Here is a 20,552-nt window from a genome sequence, read left to right as displayed (position 1 = left end):
TTAAACCTGTAAAATATGATAAGAGCATTAAAACCAAACTCCCTCCAATTTATTGCTAATCGAATATGTAAATATCTAAATTTAAGCGCGCTGCTTTTAAAAGATTGTTAAACTTGTGTGTGTAGATAGAAAAAAAAATTTCCTTTTAACAAGTTTCTTTAAACTAAAGTTTAAACCTTACAACTAACTGGACCACATCACATCAGACAATAGATCATACATAAACTGCTTAGATTAGTATTTGCGAATATCTCCAAGCAGTATAAACATACTACCACAAATTAATGTAATTTATACATTTATCTCAAAACAATTTATATGAAATGTATTTTAACAAATAACATATTTGAAAATTATTTAAAATATCTTCTTCATTTCATTTTCCGGTTTTTTTTTTCATTTGCTTGACATATATTCTTCCTTTTTCATATTCTTGTATAATTCTTCATTTGTTTCTCTTCTCCTTATTGCTTAATAGTGAATCTGAAAATAAAGTTTTGGCTGAAATGAGATACGAGAGTGACGTCATACATTATTTTATAAAACAAGTTGAATATTTCAAATTAAATAATTTTAGAAATTTTTTCTTGGACACGTCACGCCACAGAATTCAACATCTGAAAAATAAACGTTTTTAATATAACTTTCTTAATCAAGAATTCGTATACGTGTGAAATGCTTTGATTAATTATTAATACGATATTTAAAATAGTTTTATCCGCTATGTTTAGAAAAAAGTAGATCAGATAATACTGTATTTTACGAAGATCCTTTCCTTTTATTTTCATATTTTACAGCTTTGAAGAATTTGAAATTTTAAAAACAACCATTTCTAACCTTTTCCTAAAAATTGTGGTTTTAACAATGCCTAAGAAAAAATGAAAGATGTACTTACGTTTGTTTACAATAAGTCAAGAAACTTCTTTCAACAAAAAAACGTAAAACACTTTCTATACTTGTTAGCACACCCGACAAACCAAACTCTAGGGCCATTCGATAGATAAAGAAATGTTACCTGAGAAATCCTCTTCAGCGACTTAGGAAATCTTCCTTTTTTTTCTTTCTAACGTAATCGTGAACGACATTTTCTTCAGATCAGCACTATATATCATTACTTTAATTGAATGTTGAAATAAAGTGATGACGATCAAAGAAATGATAAAAGACAAATCCATTTTTGCATGAGAATTCCGTAAGCTTCCGTTCACTTCGTCATACAGAAGAAAGTAAAACAGAATCATCACTGTCTTCAAATACTCAAAGAATTGTAAGGTATGAACAGAGTGTAAAATGAAACTATCCTCGACTTTTCTCTACACGAAAGACAACGAAAAGACGTCAGTAGTAACGAGCGAAATGTTGCATATTAAAGCTATTTATTGTAGTGTCTTCTTCTCTTTTCAGTTCTGAGAGAACCAAACATGGTGCGTAAACAAATAGACACGATTCCTTCGTAAAAGATTTGATTCAACAGGAAAGAAGTAAGAATCCATTCAATTATTAAAATATATATACAGTTTTCTAGCACACTTCTCTAGCTGAATGGGCATTTGCTTCTTTTCTCTGAAAATGACCTGTCAATTTTGTGGAAACATAATCTAATATTTAAATTCCAATTGTTTTCATTTCTGTTTTTTCNACGCGTAATGTAAAAGGCGTCCCAACTGAATAAATAGTCAATAAGTTGCCAAGTGTTGATATATGTCACCTTAGTGGTCTGCAAAGAAACAGCTTAATAACAACAACACGGTTTCATCAGAATCAAAAAATTTTTTATCGTATTTTTAATTTATTTAATTTAAAATATACGCTTTTCATTTCAGAGCAGTCTCTTACCTTTTTTACACCATACTTTCTTACCAGGAATAGAGTCGTGCAAGTCATCTATCTAACTTTTGTCAGAGGAAAATATTTGAATTGAAATAACACGACTTCCGGTGCAAAGCAGACGTTCCTGTACCGTTAATCGGGGATTCCTGTCCTTATACTTTTTATATCTAGTCTCGGCTTTCATCTATCTAGCACCGCTCTCGAGAATAAGGAAAGGCAGTCTGAAAGTCTACAGCCCAATGAAATTTATTATTTTATGAGTAAAACCTTTGATAAATATATCAATTAATTATAGAAAGATCGCTATGCTTTTTCTCTGTTCCACATAACAGCTAGGAGAAACATCTAAACGTTAATCTGCATTTATTTAATATAATCGTTTATTTTATTTATGTAAACAAAAGTGCATTCGTGTACACAGTATTTTATTTATAATACAGTGCATCATGTCTATTTCAAACTGTAACTTTTGAAAATGATCTGTTCAGCAATCTTCCTCTCGGCTTTTTCAAATCTGGAGCATTCTGAAGGTAAGGTTATTCCGCATAATCATTGTTAGTATTTTAGATTAATTAATTTGCAAAATTATAAGTAAATTCAGAAGATGCAAATTTACTCTTGCAAAATCCCGATATTTTTGGTGGCGATATTATCGGAGATTTCGATGATGTAATTAATAATAGAAATGAATAGAAGTTTGTAAATTAAACAGTTGTGGTGTAAATGTAAAATAATCATTGTTACTCCAAATTACTCCTGTAATTGAACATTTTCGGACGAGGGGTGCAGTTCCAAATAATACAGGTAGGCCTCCTACAACGCGATACCTTTACAACGCGTTTTCGCTCCAACGTGGTTGGAAAAATGCAGAAATTTTCTTACAACGCGGTTTACGTAATTAGAAACGAATTATCTTTACATAACAGAAAAATCGCAACGGATCACGTGATACGAGCCGCAGTTCGTTATACAGAGCTAAAAGTCTTTGAAAACAGCTGTTTGTCGACGTTGGCGTGTTATTCCCTTGAAAGTTTTAGGGGAAGACCGATTTCTAGATAGATGCGCATCAGTTACCGTAAACACTGAAACATATCACTAAATTTTCGATCATTTATACTCTTTCAATAAGTGGGGATTTTAAAAATGGTTCAAAATACAGTATAAACCTCTATTAAGTGTAGGATATTTTTAACAACATAGTGAAAGGAAGTTATTTTTTGCGATTTTTACTGCCCACAAAACTGATTGAAAATTTTAGCCATAACAATACCGAATGTAAAGAAAGGATCGTCATTAATTTAAAAAGGAAATTTATAACTCTTCAAACAAAGATAGAAATTTTGGATCAAATTAAAAACCAAGAGAGAATAGCTTATATTGATAGGCATTTTAATTTAAACGAGTCGACTATTCGGTCGATTAAGCAATCGGGAGAAAATATCAGAAATTTGGTCGCATCTGGATCATCTATTCTTACGAAAAATGTTGCTCATCCGAGAGCACCTATAATGAAAAAAAAATGGAACAAGCGCTAATATTATGGGTAGATGATATGAACAAGAAACGGGTGCCTTTAAATAAAAGTGCAGTTAAACACAAAGCCTTAAAAATATTTGATTATTTAAAACAAATGGGGCAGTCGTTGGCTGATGAAACCAGTGTTAAATTCGTGGCTAGCAATGGCTGGTTTGAAAAATTCAAAAAACGCCATTCAAACGCCAAGTTTTTTCTTTTTAGAACCGAATCCCAGTTTATGTATTAAGTTGGTGTCTCCTATAAAGCGATTTCCTACAACGCGGTATTTTCAAGGAACTTATCTACAGCGTTGTAGGAGGCCTACCTGTAATAGGTTGTGGCCTAAAGAACCCATACCATACGAAATTGAAAAAGAACTGTATAAAAATGTTCCCAATTGTTTAAAATCTTTCAAATACACTAATATCCCGAACTTACGCGATAGGTGGGACCGAGCGATAACCGCGTAAGTCGAATTCGCGTAAGACGGGGTATAATTTCGCAATTTGTGTAAAATCCAAGTCGGATGTATGTAAGCTAATAAATGTTCTCGTTAATCTTATATCGTCTTTTGATTCGTTTACGGTTACAAGAAATCACCACATACAGTCTCTCAAGTCTCCGTAGATATAACAAACACAGAAATAAATAACACAAAATAATTTGTAGCTATGCATCGATTCCGCGCGACACGTCCGAACATATAAGCTGAACAATAGTGTGGGGGAGTGTGAGTAATCAAAAGATGCATGGCGCTCAAACAAAAGACAAATCGATGAGATTTGAAAATCGCGTAACTCCGGGTTCGCGTAAATCGGGGAAACGTAAGTCGAGGTATTACTGTATATAAGTTTTAATATCTCGTTTTAAAACTTTTACTAACTTACGAAACGTTTAAAGGTTAATAAAGAAAGACATTATGCATTTCGAACGGGATACTTGTGTTCGGTTCGTTACGAGAATTAATGTAAAAGATTACGTAAGAATTTGCAAAGGTCCTGGGTAAGTAATGCAAAAAGAAAATGAAAAAAATATAAACAAATGTATAATTAATTTGTATACTTTTAGCTGTTTTTTACATATCGGTCGAAATAAAAAAATACAAATTTTATCACTGGCGAGAGGTTGCTGGAATCTTGAAAGCATACTTTATCAATTGAATCACGTTGTTGCTTCTACCACGAACAGAATCGACCCGACAGAGATGAATACATAAAAGTATTTTGGGAGAATATAAAACCAGGTAANCGTCTTATTTATATTAAATTAGTATTAATATTTATTAATTATTATGACAATTTTCGCAAATTGTAATATTACATATAATAAATGATTACTTGCTTAGAAGACAACAGAAAATTATTTTTCTTCTAGTTGATGTTTTCTTTTATTAGGAACAAAATTGCTTTAATATATTCAAAAAAGAGAACTTTAACTGAAATGTAACACATACAGCTTTCCCTTAATAATCCGACGTTTTTTAATCCGACATGCTCAGCAGTCTGACGCACCTCCCGTCAAAATACCCGTCCCGTTACGTGTCTGCTAAGCAGACACTTCTGTGCAAGCAGAGTCTGCTTGCACAGAAGCGTGTCGCGACGTGAATCTTCCGATCCAATTTTTAAACGACGACACACATTTTTTGTGTTTTCTGTAAGCAGTTCTGTTCGAACAGTTGGAGTAGGGAATATTGTAAGCTACTGCTAGCAAAACAATGCAAAGTATGTAATTATTTTCGGTAATCCGGACACTTTTGATAACTCAACACCCCTTTGGTCCCTTACCTGTCGGACTATTAAGGGAGAGCTGTATTTTGTAATTATTTTTGCTTTTATAAATTCATATATTTTTATACGTTGCTGCATATACGTTGCTGCATATACAGTAACAACAGAATAAAAGTGGAAGTAGATACTTTTTTAAAAACATATTATATTTGTTAAATATTACTTGTGAATTTTAAAGTTAAATTTTACTACACACGAATATTTTGTATTTAAATACATTCAATTTTCCAATGAAATGTGTCAGGACCAGGGCTGTGGAGTCGGAGTCGGAGTCGGAGTCGTGGAGTTTTGACGTTTTAGCCGGAGTCGGAGTCGTCAAAAAATCCGCCGACTTCGGAAAAGTATTCGAATCGTGTCAAATTTGACCCTCCAACTTTTTTGTAAATCTACACGTTTGGAGACCTCCCGAACCCCTCAAAAAGTTAATAAAGGGGAAAAATTCGCGCGCGCGTGTGTGTTGGCGTCTAATTTGTTTAATTTTTTTATTTTCTGTTCTGAGATATTGAACAATATCTTAGAATAGTTACGAAATGTTAAGTTTACTCAGTTTAAGAAACGAAATGTGGCACTGTAGCTTGCGTATAAAGAGGCATTAATACTATTAAATTTTGGTTCTTAATTAAAGATCGACAAGGTAAAGACATAAATGTGGTCATGTGTCATATCTCTTAATGAATATTTTACTCGTTATTAGCGTTCAAAATTTAATAAAATAAAATAAAACTCGTCTTTACTCTCAAAGTAAGCTTTTTTGCCATTTTATAATAGTACAGTAAAACCCGTTAAGATGTTCTCGTTTAATTAATTAAGATGTTAGAATGTATATAGGGACACGATTTAGTTCAACCACTTTGACTTTAATAACTAACTCCTGTGTTAAACCATCCGATTCCGATTCTGACCACTCTGACCACAGAAATTATAAGGCTTCAAACAGGGTGAACGAAATCATACCCCTCACACACAGTCGACAAATATAGAAAAACCCTCGAATCTTTTGCATATCTCGAAATTTCAAGGTGTTCCGAGTCCAAAAATGTAAAAATTTGGGAGGGGTCATTTTTTGACCGAGCGCTACACTTTTCCTCTGTTATATATAACAGCCGGAAAAGTAAAAATTATCGAATACATATTTATATATTACTTAGGGGAGTCTTTTAGCTTTGAAATGAAAAGTTTCTACGCTCTATCTTTATTACAACTCTATTTATTGAATATTTTATTCTGAGGTCACGTGATGACATCAGAATTTCCGGGTCTCTTTCGGTAACAAGTCTGCCCCTAATCGGAGTCGGAGTCGGAGTCGGTAGATTTTTACGGGACTCCACAGCCTTGGTTAGAACACTGTTAAACAAATGCAAATGATTACAGAATAAGTAATAAAAGCCGTATCGGTTCAACAGTGCTGTATATTATCTTGGTGACGTTAAAAATTATCGGGTAATAAATGCTTTTAAACATAGAATGAGTGATGTTTTTCGCGAAACCACTGTTAAAAAATTGTTTTTCCCTCTATATTTATTAGTAGAAACAGAAACAGTGTATTACTTTATTTTGTTTATATTGAAATTAAATATACATAAAAATAATATATCACAATATTATAAAGCATATAATTATGGCGCTCGTATTAAAAAGCGTTAATACGAGCGTCATACGAAAATTTATATTTTAGTTTTACACATTTTCTTCTATGCATTTTCATGCAGCACTACAAGTGTTTTTATATATATACATTTTTTATTTTTATCTAAAAGAATTAACAAATTATTTATTTTCGTAAAAAATATTATAGTTGTTACTAAATTACAGAAATTAAATAATAATTGTATTTATTATACTTGAATATATATACAAAAGATACGAAGTGATTTAAAGTGTTGTGAAAACCGTAGATTAATTATCTGTTTTTATTAAGATATAACAACGCAGTGCTTAGACGATCTGACTAAAAGGCGTTCAGACGTGGAGAAAACTCGGAAAACTCCACGTATCCAGCCGTCCTGCAGAGACGCGACCGAACGTCTAGTGTTTAGACAACAGAACGGCTTGGCCACTGTTGGGTCGTAAATTAATTAAGATTAAATTTATAATCTTAAAGTACTATTTTTGTCTGCGAGTTTAATAAAAACTTCTGCACATTTCTTTTCTTTTTCCATCACTCCTGTTAAATCCAGGATTGTGGAAAATATAGAATACAATCCGCTGACCATCTGCAAAATATTCACAATTAACCAATGCAATTACACAGCTGAAAATTTAAATAATAGTTTTACNTTTAAAACGTTTTATTAATTCATAAGCCATGTTTAATTATAATTAATAGTACATAACAATTACTTGTTAAAAGTGCTACCATTATATCAATATAATGCTTTAAGTAAACTTTTTATTGTTCTTTGAGTCGTGAAATTAAAGCTACAAATACTGAGCACATTAATACATTCGAAACTGTAGTTAATCTTTACTTATGTAACATAGGTAATGGCTATTAACTATATTAAAAGCTGTTAGCTAATTGCAAATTTTTTACGTTTTCAGTATAAAATACATAGTCAATACTTCTACCTCATTTTTATTGACCCTAAAATTATTGATTGTCTTCCACAGTGTGGAAAATGATTAAATTTTATTGTGCTGAAGATTATTTGCGATAAGTTTTGAAAAGTTTGAGTTTCAAAAATGAGTTAGAAATGAAACTTTTTTGTATAAAAACAGAACACGCAAATGAGCTAAAGTTCAACAGCAATGCCATTTTTTCAAAGACTGCTTGCATTTTCAAATAAATTGGTCACAATCTGACTTATGAACACCGCAAGTAGGTTGTTCTTGCGTTATTTAATCAGACCAGATTTGAGGATTCGCATTTTTTTATGGAAGGATTTATTCCAACTATTTCATAAAAGATTAATTTTAAAAAATTGTTGCAAAGATTGTGATCCTTAAATTATTAGAGGATTCTAGAATGCCGTAGTTTGACTAAATTTTTTCTTTAGTTAAACTAAATTTTCTTTACAAATTGTAGTTCCTCTACATAAACAGTCAGTGACGGAGCAAGTGCAGTTTTCATGTATTCGTGGTTCTGTAGACGAAATCGAATCATCGAAAAGGCAATCTCCAATTGTTCAGCAGCTGCTTGTAGAAGCAAGTCATTCAAAACTGAATTCAGAGCCAGTTTCACATTTTTGCTTTTAATTTTTTGCGTTTTGGTACCAACAAAACAAACAAACTTAGTTTTATAACAAATAATTACGAAACGATAAAGAACTGAATTGAAAATAAAATTCAAAATTAGACTGATGACAATAGAAGATTGCAGGAACAAAAAAGATATAGGAATTGTATTAAGCTAGGCGAACATATACAGGAGAGTTCAGTGAAAATTTTATAAATCTAAGCTATATAATTAAATGCTGTACATTTAAACTTGAAATATTATATTTAAAAAATTACCATGTTTTTTTTTTCTCTTGTCTACACTATTGTAAATCGATTTTTTAAGAGATTGCGCCAGAAAGGTCTCTAATTTGCATAATTTTATTTTATTTTTCTGCATCTATGAGTAAATGCTTTAGTTCTTTCGCCCGCTCAATGATCATTACTTCTATCTAGGACTGTAAACTTGCATAGTTTAATAATTCCTACCTATATATATATAGATAAACATTACTAAATACGAATCTCTAAATATATGAAATTATTTGTCTTGACTGACTTACTGAGTCACTGACTGACTTAGTTACTGATTCCTCATCTCCCAGAGCAAACCGTTGAACCTAAAGAGGTGAAATTTGGTACACAGTTAGGGTACGTCATGGAAACGCACACTAAGAAGGATTTTTTCGAAATTCCCAAGAGTGAGAGCATTAAGGCTTAACCTGTAAAACGAATTTTGAAATTGATTCCATACTTTCCCTTAAATACATTTCAGATATTGTTATAAATATTTTCATATATTTCGATTTTTTAACCAAATGTTCGAACCGTTTTAAATTCTAATTTGTTATTGCACATTAGTTCGATTATAGAACGATTGTAAACGTTCCAGAAAATTGATCAAATTGAAAACAGTTCGTTTGATTCTCAGAAATTCTCATTATTCTCAGCGGTAAATGTTATAAAACAATTACTGTGGTTGTTGAAATATTGAATGTAAATGGGATTTGCTTGCAAAACCTCCGCGGGCGAAGTCGCGAATAACAGCTAATTAAACTATAAAAATAAAACACATAGAATATCTTAACGGCTTTAATCCGAAAGCAACGACAAAAACAGCTAGATAATTAATAGGAAAGTTAAAACAAAGAAGGAAAAATCTGTACTGTGAGTTTTTATTAAACCTGACAAAAATCAGCTAAAAAATAGAATATTTCAATAATGTAAAACTGCAGACAAATTCAAGCTAACACACATTCTTACTTAAATAAAAACTATCGAATTTTAACATTCTCAAATTATGTTAAAACGAAACCGTCTTCCAGAAGTGCCGTATTGCACGAGAAACCACTATATTTTATTTAATAGGAAACTGTTCAGTAGCAAAGGTTTAAGTTGTCTTCGTATGATTGAATTTATAAAACTGTTCACAGTTTTCTTTCTTATTTGAAACGGTTTTCAGTTTTAAGAAGCCGGAAAAAATGGAATGTAGTGTACTTGCCATCTGAAATATGAAGCAAAATCATTATCAAATCTGTTTAGGGAAAGTTCTAGAAAATAATACTAAAGGAAAAAGCAACCTTGAAAACAATCTTCTTATCTACAACTAAATATCCGCCTATTGAAAGAGACAGGGAGACTTTTCCAAATCTTTTCATAAAATCTAAAATCTGAAAGTACGAATAGAAATATAAAATAATTATTTATTAAATGATTATAGAAAACACATACCTTCAGCTTTCTTTTCAGCGAATTGTCTGACGTCTTGAAACGTATTTTCCATCTGCAGCAGAGAAAAACAGTATAAAAATAAAATTAAAAAACACGTCAATGGTGTATATAGAATATAATTACCGTAAATGCGAGCGAGCACAGCAGACATCCTGCTATTATGCAAATACAAGTAAATGTTACCATGAGTAAAAATATTAAATATTTAACGGAATATTGAAATCCCAAAAATAAAAATGCGTAGCAGTAAAAACTTGTACCCCAAAGAACAACAAAATAGATAATTACAAATACTAAATTGTACTTGGTATTCAATTGTTGCGTAAAAAGCCAAAGCTCTTCGTGATGCAACATTAATTCGTTTAGCTTTCTCTGTAAATCTGAACCGATTGTTTTAATTAAAAATAATTCCCGTGACAATTGTTCGAACTCTTGGTGAGCGATGATGAATATCAAAGCCAATATTAATAAAGTAAAACCAAGTCCTCCTATAACATAACTTATAGGTATGAAAATTTGGATACTACAGAATAGAGCATCACTACAAAATTTTTTCTTCTTTTCTATGTAAGAATAAAGAACGAAAATCACAAGAATTAGAAATAAGACAATAATTACTATTATAATTATAGACACAAGCAAAACAATTTTTCTCAATAAGTTATAATTATTCTTCATTTTGCTACGGAAATTCTCGTTCTTTAATGTCTTTATTAATCCTAATTTGGTTCTTCTGATGCATCTGAAAACAATACAATAACTGATAGATAGAGAAAAATATAACAATTTGAACAATGTGGAATGAGTTTTCAGTGTATCAAATTCTCCGATGCAAATTGAATATTCGTCTAAACCCGGTATTGTTTCCCAAATTAGAAGAACTGTTCGTTGCCATAAACAAAATTCGATTATTCGAACGTATATATTCATAAATTTTGAATTTTTACATATTCTAATTTTGTTTCGGGAAATGCAAGATTCAAACGGATCTATCCCAAATATAAGTTCAGTCGTCCAACAAGGACTAAGAAAACAGTTCATACAAGTTCCTTCTTGTAAATTTGGGTTCATTTTTACTTTTTCCCCACGCTTCACGAAGCAAAATGACGGTCTGAATAAAAATGATTGTTACATAAATCCATTATCTCTTAAAAATGGGTGATGCATTAGTAATTTCCTGCCATACTTTCACCGGATAGAATTGAAAATTAATTAGCTAAGTGCACGTTTTATTGATTGGTCAATAAATTAAACGCTGGAGATAAAAGGTAGCGCTGTAATGGCTTGAATATGCATGGCATTTTAAATGGGGAAATGGTATTGTTTTCAAAAGTAAGGGAAAGTTTGGCAAGAGCTCACAATTTTAGTATAATGATGTAATAACAAAAATGTTAATTGTGTGAGAACCGAGGGGGTTAGTTGTCCCCACTTACCGGTGGCTCTGTCAGAGGATGGCTTTATAGGAGGGCAAAATGAATTGAGTGGGACGGTCAATAAGTAAGTTGACAGGTTTCCAAATAAATACGCAGGTTGAACAAGAATAACACATTTAATAAACAACTATAAAATTCTACATATCAAAGGCAAAGGTGAAGAGCTACAAAAATTCTATTCTTCGTCGCGACAATGATTCGTCTTTCATATGAAACATCTAATCTCTATTCTCTAAGTTAAATTAAGAGACGATAGGGAGACCTCTCGGAGAGAGACTTCGCAGAGAGAGAGTATACAAATAGATATTAAAAAAAAAAATAATACCTCTAAGTTCCAGATCCGTAATATGAGTCGTTGGTGAAAACGTTCCTGGATCGTCACGGCAGTTATGGCGGTATGGGTCAGTAGATGTGGCAGTCGATGTCCGCCTTGTAAATGTCTGCCTTGTGGACTGCGTCCAAGCCCTCTTTACACTCTTTTTGAGGGGGTGAGAACTATGACATCATTTATGATTTATCCGCACACCTGTTAGTTTGTTGATGTTTGGATCTAGCTAGTACGGACCACTGACACAGAGAAGTTTGTTTAATTTATTGATATTAGTATTTAGAAGATATGATTTTATAATATAAATTTCTATAGGTTTGACGGCTCTCGTCCATAAATTAACATTCATCTGACAATAATTTCTTTAACCTGGTCAACTATCTAGATATTGTTTATATCAAACGTCGCGTTTGACTACAAACGAGGCGATTTATTGCTGTAACCACTTGTCACGTGCAACCAAAGAGGGGGGAACATCTCTTATTCCCGTCTTGTTGATATTAACGTCTATAGAATTACCTTTAAACAAATGAAAAAGATTTCTTTTATTGATATGCTAACGATTTTTTTCAAGGAGATCGTCTCAATCATCAACCGCAGAATGCCCCTCTTTTCCCTTTTTACCTAATCACGAGGTTTATTAGAAAGGTGATACTGTTCTAAAACGAAAGGGTTTTGGACCGTCACAATTGCATTCAAAAATCTTATCAAAATACATTCAGAAACCATTCTAGATTAACCGGGAGTCATTCGCACAACGTTGTATTCAAAAAAATTAATATTAAAACAATTGTTCTACAGCAATGAACACCTCAACGCCTCTGCAATTCTGTTTTTTATATGGAGCAAGGGTGTTATGATCGCCATTTAAGATCAGGTCAAAACACTGAAAACTACAGGAAACCCACCCTGAAGAATACATAACTCACAAATGACTTGCAGAAAATGCCACATTCTGCCAGAAACAATACAACTTATAACCTCTGGTTGCAATCTCTCAGAACAGACTCTTACCCCAAGAGCTCGCACAAAAGCATAAATTATTTAACATCTATGTACCATATTACAAATATACTCCGTAGGCAGTCTTAGCAAATAACACATACAAAATATACTACGACAGAGTTATAATCACAGATAAAAAATTCATCACCATACACACTGACTTCACTCTCATTCACAAATGCATTAAGATCGCTTATATAATAGATATCTCTGTTTTAAATACTCATTCATAGAATGAGCATTCATAAAAATTTCTCATTCTGAAATAATCAACAAGTACCCTCCACTCGTTCAAAAAATAAGACCGCTGTGGATGATAAATACGGTATTTATTACACCTCTCGTCCTTTCTTCTCCTAGTGTCATACCACATACAATACACAAAAGTCTAGAAACATTAAATCTTAATAAAAACACATACATGGCACTACAGAAAGCTGCAATAATTTCTATTTCTATTTCGATTAATATGTCTGATTAGGTGAAAGATTTAGAAATTTGGGACGGTTGCTTGTACACCAGGAACATTAATGTGTTAAATTTTGGTGGATATTGGTCGAAAGGGTGATAGAGGGTGATAAAGATTTACACGTCATATTTCAAGAGAAGGAAACTTCATAAAGATTTAAAATTTTGCGCCGGTTATTTTTTTATAATGGTGTTCCGCATCAAATGTAAAAAGTTTCGTCGAGACAGGCTAAGTATAAATTGAAAAATAGCGAAATAGAAAGTCTTTCCAAAAGTAAGAAGCAAAATGAAACATACGAGAAATGTGGCTGCACTGCCTACGATAAATACATCAAATCAAATGTTTTCTTTGTCGTTTTTATGTTATTCGTCATCTTTCCAACATCGAGTTTAAAGTAAAAACAAATACAGTATTCCACTTGTTGTTTGTTTTGTTTTGCAGGTAAATTTTCTTCTGTCTTCAGGTTTAACGAACAGAGCGCTGTCCCTCCAGTCAGATAAAATAGATCCATGAATGAAATGAAATGCAAACTGTCCTCGTTCTTGCGATGCCGCAAACAAAATTAATTTTTGACACTCATCATAACAGCAACGAGATTAAATAATAGTTATTTAATTTTATTAGAATATGAAATGTTTGGTAATAGAAGTACACAGTAGAACACAATAAAAGAATTAAAAGTTGCAGGATACTTTACGCAAAAAATTCGAAAATTCAATAGGCGCGCACAAAATAAACTTACAAAATTTCTTTCAAACTCAGTGTCAGATGAAATTTTGTATTCATATTAGGAAAAAACTGTTTCAATGCAATATTTGCAATTATAAGTCTGCGTGGAAATTTCTTCATCGAAAACACGTGAAAAAACACAACACTGAAAATTAAATTGGAATTAATAACAGAAAACTTCGTACGTTATCACCTCCAAGAATTCGCGAAAAATTCAAAATTGACTGAAAGTTTTTCAATATGACACCTGTGATAAGCGCCTTAAGTCAAAGTTTTATTACGAGTAACATAAGGAAATAGTTCTTGTGATATTTTAAAAGAAAACATTGTTTGAGACAGCATAAAAACTTTCATGGCGATAAAATAAGTATTTTTGGGACGTATGTAAAACAAGTTTCAAAACTAGGAGTACTTTTGTCAGACATAGCTTAGTTCAACTATTGAACTGTTGAACTATTTTCGTGTTGAACTTCAACCCGAAAATATTTTGATATGATCATATTGTAATAGGCGATTTAAAAATGAAAATATGATCAAATGTCATTTGAAAACTCGAATTTGAATTCGAGTTTTCAAATGACTTTTTGACAGTTTTGCATTAACGCATGAAATCTGTAAAAAAAAAAACTTTACAGTAAAGGAAATAGCTGCAACAGTAAATCCAGGGCCATACTAAAACTATCTGGGGCTCTGGGGGACCCGGGTTCGAATCCGAACGGGTCGAAAAAGTCCCCATGAATTTTTCCGGGGTGGTCCGTTCGGATATGTCGGGCCCCGTCCCTCACCACCCGGCAGTCCCATTGTGGGCCTGGCCGAACCCATAATGGGCCTGCTATAAGAGACTTTCTTAGTGCCCACAGGGCGGAAAGAGTCAAAAACAACGCAGCTTTTAGTTTTCAGTTCGTCCATCCACATTAGCAAATAGTGGGCACTCTACCGAAGCTTTTCATCTGACATCGGCATGATAGCGATGGGGAAAAAAAACATAAAATACAATAAATAATACAGAAATTATTATTAATATTTAGAAAATCGAACATGGCCTATGGCTTAGATCGTTTTGATCGCAGTCATTGAGTCGGTGACTAAAGACTTTGATTGCTTATTATTCTAACTGCGGGCACCACCCAAGGCCCTTGTTCCTGCTCGTCGTCTGCTGCGGCGGCCATAGTAGGTAGAGGCAACCAACGGTGGTGCTTAGCGGNAGAACCATGGTCACCTGCATCTGTTGTCAAAGTTGGCCCGATGCCCAGAACATATGTCATTAAAACACCAGATGGAATTCACTATAGAAGAAACAGACATCACTTATTGAAGACTCCTAGAACAACAGAAGTGCCAACTTGGAAAATAGAAGATACAATTAACAGCATGCCTACATCTAGTCCAATTACTCCTGAGCAGGCAAATAGTCAAGCAGAACCTGACAAAATAACTGAACAAAAACTTCGGAACGTATAAAACATCTTTTTATAGGTTTATATTCAATAAAATTCAGATATATTCATTCATCAACATATTAAAAGATTTTTCATGGCAAAAATTTATGTAGTTATATTCAATTAAATATATAGAAGTACTAAAACATATCTATGTATGTTTATATTCAATAAAATTTAGTTGTATTTATACAGGTTTTTTAATGAAGAAATTTGTCTTACCTTATTTCCATGACTTTTAATTTTTATAATTGGATTTAGTTTTAAACTAATATTTAGAATCTATATTTTAATATATAAATTAACTGTTAATTAATTTTGTTATTTGAAGTTTGAGGGTCCCCACAGAAAAATTCAATCGAATCTCGCACCTATTGCATTTGTCCCTGTCTGTTGTGGTTTAATTTAGATTTTAATTTTAAGACCTGCTTCTATTAAAAGAAGCGTGGAACAAGTGCAAAATAAAGAAACTGTTAAACATATACAGCTACAACTGCATTATTTACTCTAACTTAATTACTGCCACAATTATAAAAAAAAAAACAAATTATTTTCCAACCTAGGAATCGCCATTACCGAAACAAATAGTCAATTAAAAATACATTTATCATATGTATAAAAATAAAAACACTAATGTGGCATAAACTATAGAGGAGAAGGTGGTATTATGGAACCCCAATTATATTTTAGTGAATTGTAAACGAAGTATCATAACTACACCCACATTTTTTGTGCGAAAAGTACTGGTAACTAGTAAACTAAATGTTCCTAATTGGATTTTTCGCTAGTGTAACTATAAGTGTGGTTTTTGAAGGCTTTTGTACAAAAAGTCCGAAAGTAGGCTTAGAGAAAATCAGGTGGTAATATGGAACCTTACTGTATATTTTCAAAAAAATGCTTTAATGTAGCCAAAAACAAATAGGTAAGGACAAAAAATGTTAAATAATTACAAAATTATTTACTCCAATGTATTTTATCGCAAAAATGCTTTAATAATAGAAAAATATGACCCCCATCAACAATATATATTCCAGCAGCTCTTCTTCGGTATTCTCGGGAATAATTGACTTTCTACGTAGTGTCTTTTCACAAAGTGCTCCGGACGAATGTCTGCATGCAAAGAGAGAGTTCGGAGGAGTTGAGTTCCATATTACTGTAAAAGCATCAATGGGGTCCGTATTTTCGCATTGCCATCTTGAATTAACTTATGTCTGTCGAGACCAAAATTTAAAAAACGTGAACATCACACAGATTAATATGTACCCCTAAGTCTCTGGAACGGAATACATGTACCAGTGAACCTACAACTATATGATTTATTTATGCTTCTAACACAATAAATATACATCAATATATGATTTATATTTCAAAATATAAATCATATAAATCAATATATGATTTATATTTTAAAAATAATTAAGTTCACTTAGCATTCAAAACTTGCGAATTTTGAAAAAAACAAATTTGCTGATTAAATGCAAACAACTGTTTAACTGAAGTAAAACGGGTTTTCCCCTTGCTATGGATGTCTGCCTAGTTCAGTTCAGCCACATTCCGCTACAGTTCGCCTTTATTATCAGTTCGAAATAGGGTGGTTCCATAATACCCGCAGTGTTCCATAATACTACCTTCTCCTCTAGTATGCAATTAAGAAACTATTACAAATGCTTTTATTTAAACACACGTTTATTATTTAATATAATCCTATTACTAATAAAAAGAAGATAACTTGTCAAGATATAATTAAGCTTCAAACACAATTGACAATATCACAAATTAGTATCATCTTTGTATTGCTGATTCAAAAATTTTAAACTTTTTACTGTTTATGCTTTTAAAAAGCGACGTTTACAGTAAAATTCAATTGTTGTAATCGCTTTCGGATCTGCCAATAAAGCGAGTGACAATAATTAATCTTCGTACAAACACGATTACTTGTCATGTAGAAACATGACAAGTAATCGTTAGAATACACTTATTCTAACAATAAACTAATTCTCCGTAAATAATACAAATGAATGTTATCGCCCTGAATAAATGACATGTACTTAAACAAGTAAAAATAACTATATTACTTTTTAATCAATGAAATTTCTATTTATTTTAAAAACCATCTTTTTTCGGTACATAAAAATCAATTGTTTTATGTAGAAAATAAAAGTTACAAAACGAAGAAATCTAAAATACGAGTATTACATATTTTTCGAAGAAATGTACTAAAATCATTTCCATAAAAGTCATTATTCATTACTATTATGATGTTTAATAATATGATACTTTAAAGAAGGTTTAAAACGAAATTTTTGTGAGCAATGATAACACGAGAATGGTTTCTCTCCGGTGTGAAGACGAAAATGACGTATCAGATGATGTTTTTGCGTGAAACTACGCTTGCAATGGTCGCAAGAGAAAGGCTTCTCCCCGGTGTGAGTTCGGAGATGTCGAGTCAGATTTCCTTTTTGTGTAAAACGTTGTTTGCAGTGATCACAGGCAAACGGTTTCTCTCCGGTGTGAGTCTTGACGTGGTCAAGTAGATTACACGATTGTGTAAACTGAAGACTACAGTATTGGCAAGTGAAGAGCCCTTGGCCAGTATGAATCCTTCGATGATATTTTAACCCCTTTTTCGAAACGAATTCTTTCTTGCAACTGTCACATTGATACTTCCCATTCTTTCTCTTCTGAATGTTCATACCTGTAAAATACGACAAATAAAAATATTAAAAGCAGTCTAGATGAAAGCTCTCTTCAATTTATTGCCAATCAAATATTTAAATTTAAGCACACTATTTCAAAAGTATTATTAAGTTTTGCATGTAGATAGAAAAAAATCTACTATTTCTGGTTAAGTTTTTTACATAAAATTTGAAGCTTAAACCTAGACGAAAATTACCACCACACCAGAAACAATAACTATTTAAACGAATTACCAAAAAGAATTAACAATATCACAAATTAACATAATTTATACACTTTCTGAAAACAATATAAATGGAGTTTATTTTGCAAAAATAAAAACAAACAAATATTTAGATAATAATTTAAAAATATCTTCGTAGATTTCTCAATTATTCTTCACTTGCACGAAAGACGGTTTCTTTGTTGATATATTCTTGTATGATTTCTTAACACTGGCTTTAATGTTAACAACAAAACTCGAACACATCCTTCGACTCTTCTTCTGTTTTCTCGAAAAGAATTCTTCATTTTGTACACAGAAATGGTCTTGATTATTTAATGAACCTGAAAGTCATAAAAAGTGCCAAATAAAATCGGATACGAAAATGACGTCATACATTATTTTCTAAGTCAAATTTAAATGTATCAAAATTAATTTAATGTAGTAATTCTAGAATTTTTTTTTCGGCATTTCTTGCCATAATATACCAGCAGGGTGTGAAACCCAGCTGGTATACTATGGCAAGTAGCTTTATCTGCGATTCTTACAAAGAAAAAAATTAGGTATAAATGTATTTTACGAAGAAAAATAGTTATATAAAGTGTCTATCGGATTTCCTATTTTACAGCTTTCTTTGAAGAACTAAAAGTTATAAAAACTCAATGTTATTTTAAATGTTGTTTTTAAAAACAGCTTCGGAACAAAGTAGAAATTTACTTACTAATTTTATAAACTTCAGTCAAGAAAGACACGTAAAATAATAACCATACTTGTTACCACAAACACTAAGGCATTCGATACATCACCAAATGTTATCCGAGAAATCTCTTCTGCTTTTTAAAACAATCTTCCTTTTTTCTTTCTAGTGAAATCGTCACCGATGTTTCTTCCTTCCATCAAGATTGTAAATCATGTTAAATTTTAAAAAATCTACACACAGATTATTGATTATCGAAATAAAATGGCGACGGTTTATGTTCGAAGAAACGACTCACTTACCTGTTTGGACGAGAATTCCTTAAGCTTCCGTTCGTTTTGTCGTGCGGCTGAAAGGACAATACAATCTACACCCTCTTTCTTTACAGATGCAAAAAATTGTGGGCTATCAACACAATAAAATAAAACCTCTGTCGACTTTTTCTGTAACCAAAAGAGAACGGAAGTACGTCACTAGTATTGAGGGAAGTGTAGTCCACTATACATATTCATTGTCGCTTCCTTTTCTGTGGTGACGAAGTACGAACCGATCCCAAGAAGATGGAGTAAAACGGACACCAAATGGCACTTTCCTTTAATTTCTTCCTAAAAGATTTAGCTCATCAGAAAACAATTTTCAATCTATTCGGTATTTAGGATGGAACGTACTTTAGCATTTCTCTAATCCAAAGTTACACTCGCTGGACTTAGAGGAAACCTAACTGTCAATTTTCAAAAAAGAGTGGCGCCATCTAATATTTAAAATTCAAAAATAATCTTTCATTGAAATTATAGTAAAAATGAGTTTTGTCGAAACCATTATAAATAAATATTTTGAACCCAAAAGTCACAAACAATGGTGAATGTAAACGAAGTTAGCAGAAAATCCACATTTAAATCCGTTCTCCATTTTTGTAATTCTTTAATTATGAATTGTTCGATTTCTCAAACGGGAGGTCCGATATCTTTGACATTCGAGAAATCGCATTCGGTTTAAGATAATTTAATACCCGGATGTGTGATAATGTGATCGGTGTTTATAATAATTCTATCGTTTTTTAAATGAATGATCTTACCTTGCAGACGTAACACTTCGAATTTATCAAGTCGGGTACAGAAAAACATCCCATTAAACTGTCTAAAACGGAAGTGTTATCCCGATCGTATTCGTTTCAATAAGCAAAATTTATACATTGGAGAGCACGGAAGAATTTGCAGTCTCGTGATTTGGATCTCCTGAGTAATGAATTGGAAGAGGAATTACAGAAACTTATAAACCTCCTAGATCGGTAGCCACGCAAAAATACCGCAACATCCCGCACGACGACGCTCCGTGTCCCATTACCCGAAAAAAGGCGAGTGTTTGGACAACACCCTCCATTTCGAGATCCCATTCGGGAATGCCACTTAATTGTGGCCGAGGCAAAATGCTGGGAAGTTAAAACCAAATAAGAGTAGAATAATATAAATGTATCCTTAAATGAAACTGAACGTAGCAAAGCGCGGGCTGCGTAACATCCGAAGGAGGTCCTACG

The 20,552-nt window shown here is 32.3% G+C and overlaps 1 protein-coding gene across 1 annotated transcript in view; it reads right to left on the bottom strand.

Annotated features, from left to right (window-relative positions):
• LOC111639412 (gastrula zinc finger protein XlCGF57.1-like) overlaps window positions 1–18,189 on the bottom strand; it is a 44,258-nt gene extending 26,069 nt beyond the window's left edge. The window contains exons 1-2 of the mRNA XM_023385297.1: window positions 17,666–18,189; window positions 10,020–10,071 (exon numbers count right to left, since the gene is read on the bottom strand). Coding sequence (XP_023241065.1) covers window positions 10,020–10,071; window positions 17,666–18,115 — 502 coding nt within the window. The 5' untranslated portion in view covers window positions 18,116–18,189. The remainder of the gene's footprint in view (window positions 1–10,019; window positions 10,072–17,665) is intronic.
• Between the last annotated feature and the right edge of the window lie 2,363 nt (window positions 18,190–20,552).

Source organism: Centruroides sculpturatus, unplaced genomic scaffold (genome assembly GCF_000671375.1).
Source record: "Centruroides sculpturatus isolate CEXI.00-Female unplaced genomic scaffold, Cexi_2.0 scaffold1222, whole genome shotgun sequence".
NCBI lineage: Eukaryota > Metazoa > Arthropoda > Arachnida > Scorpiones > Buthidae > Centruroides > Centruroides sculpturatus.
The sequence above is the reverse complement of the archived record's forward strand: the minus strand, read 5'-3'. Positions and strand labels throughout refer to the sequence as shown.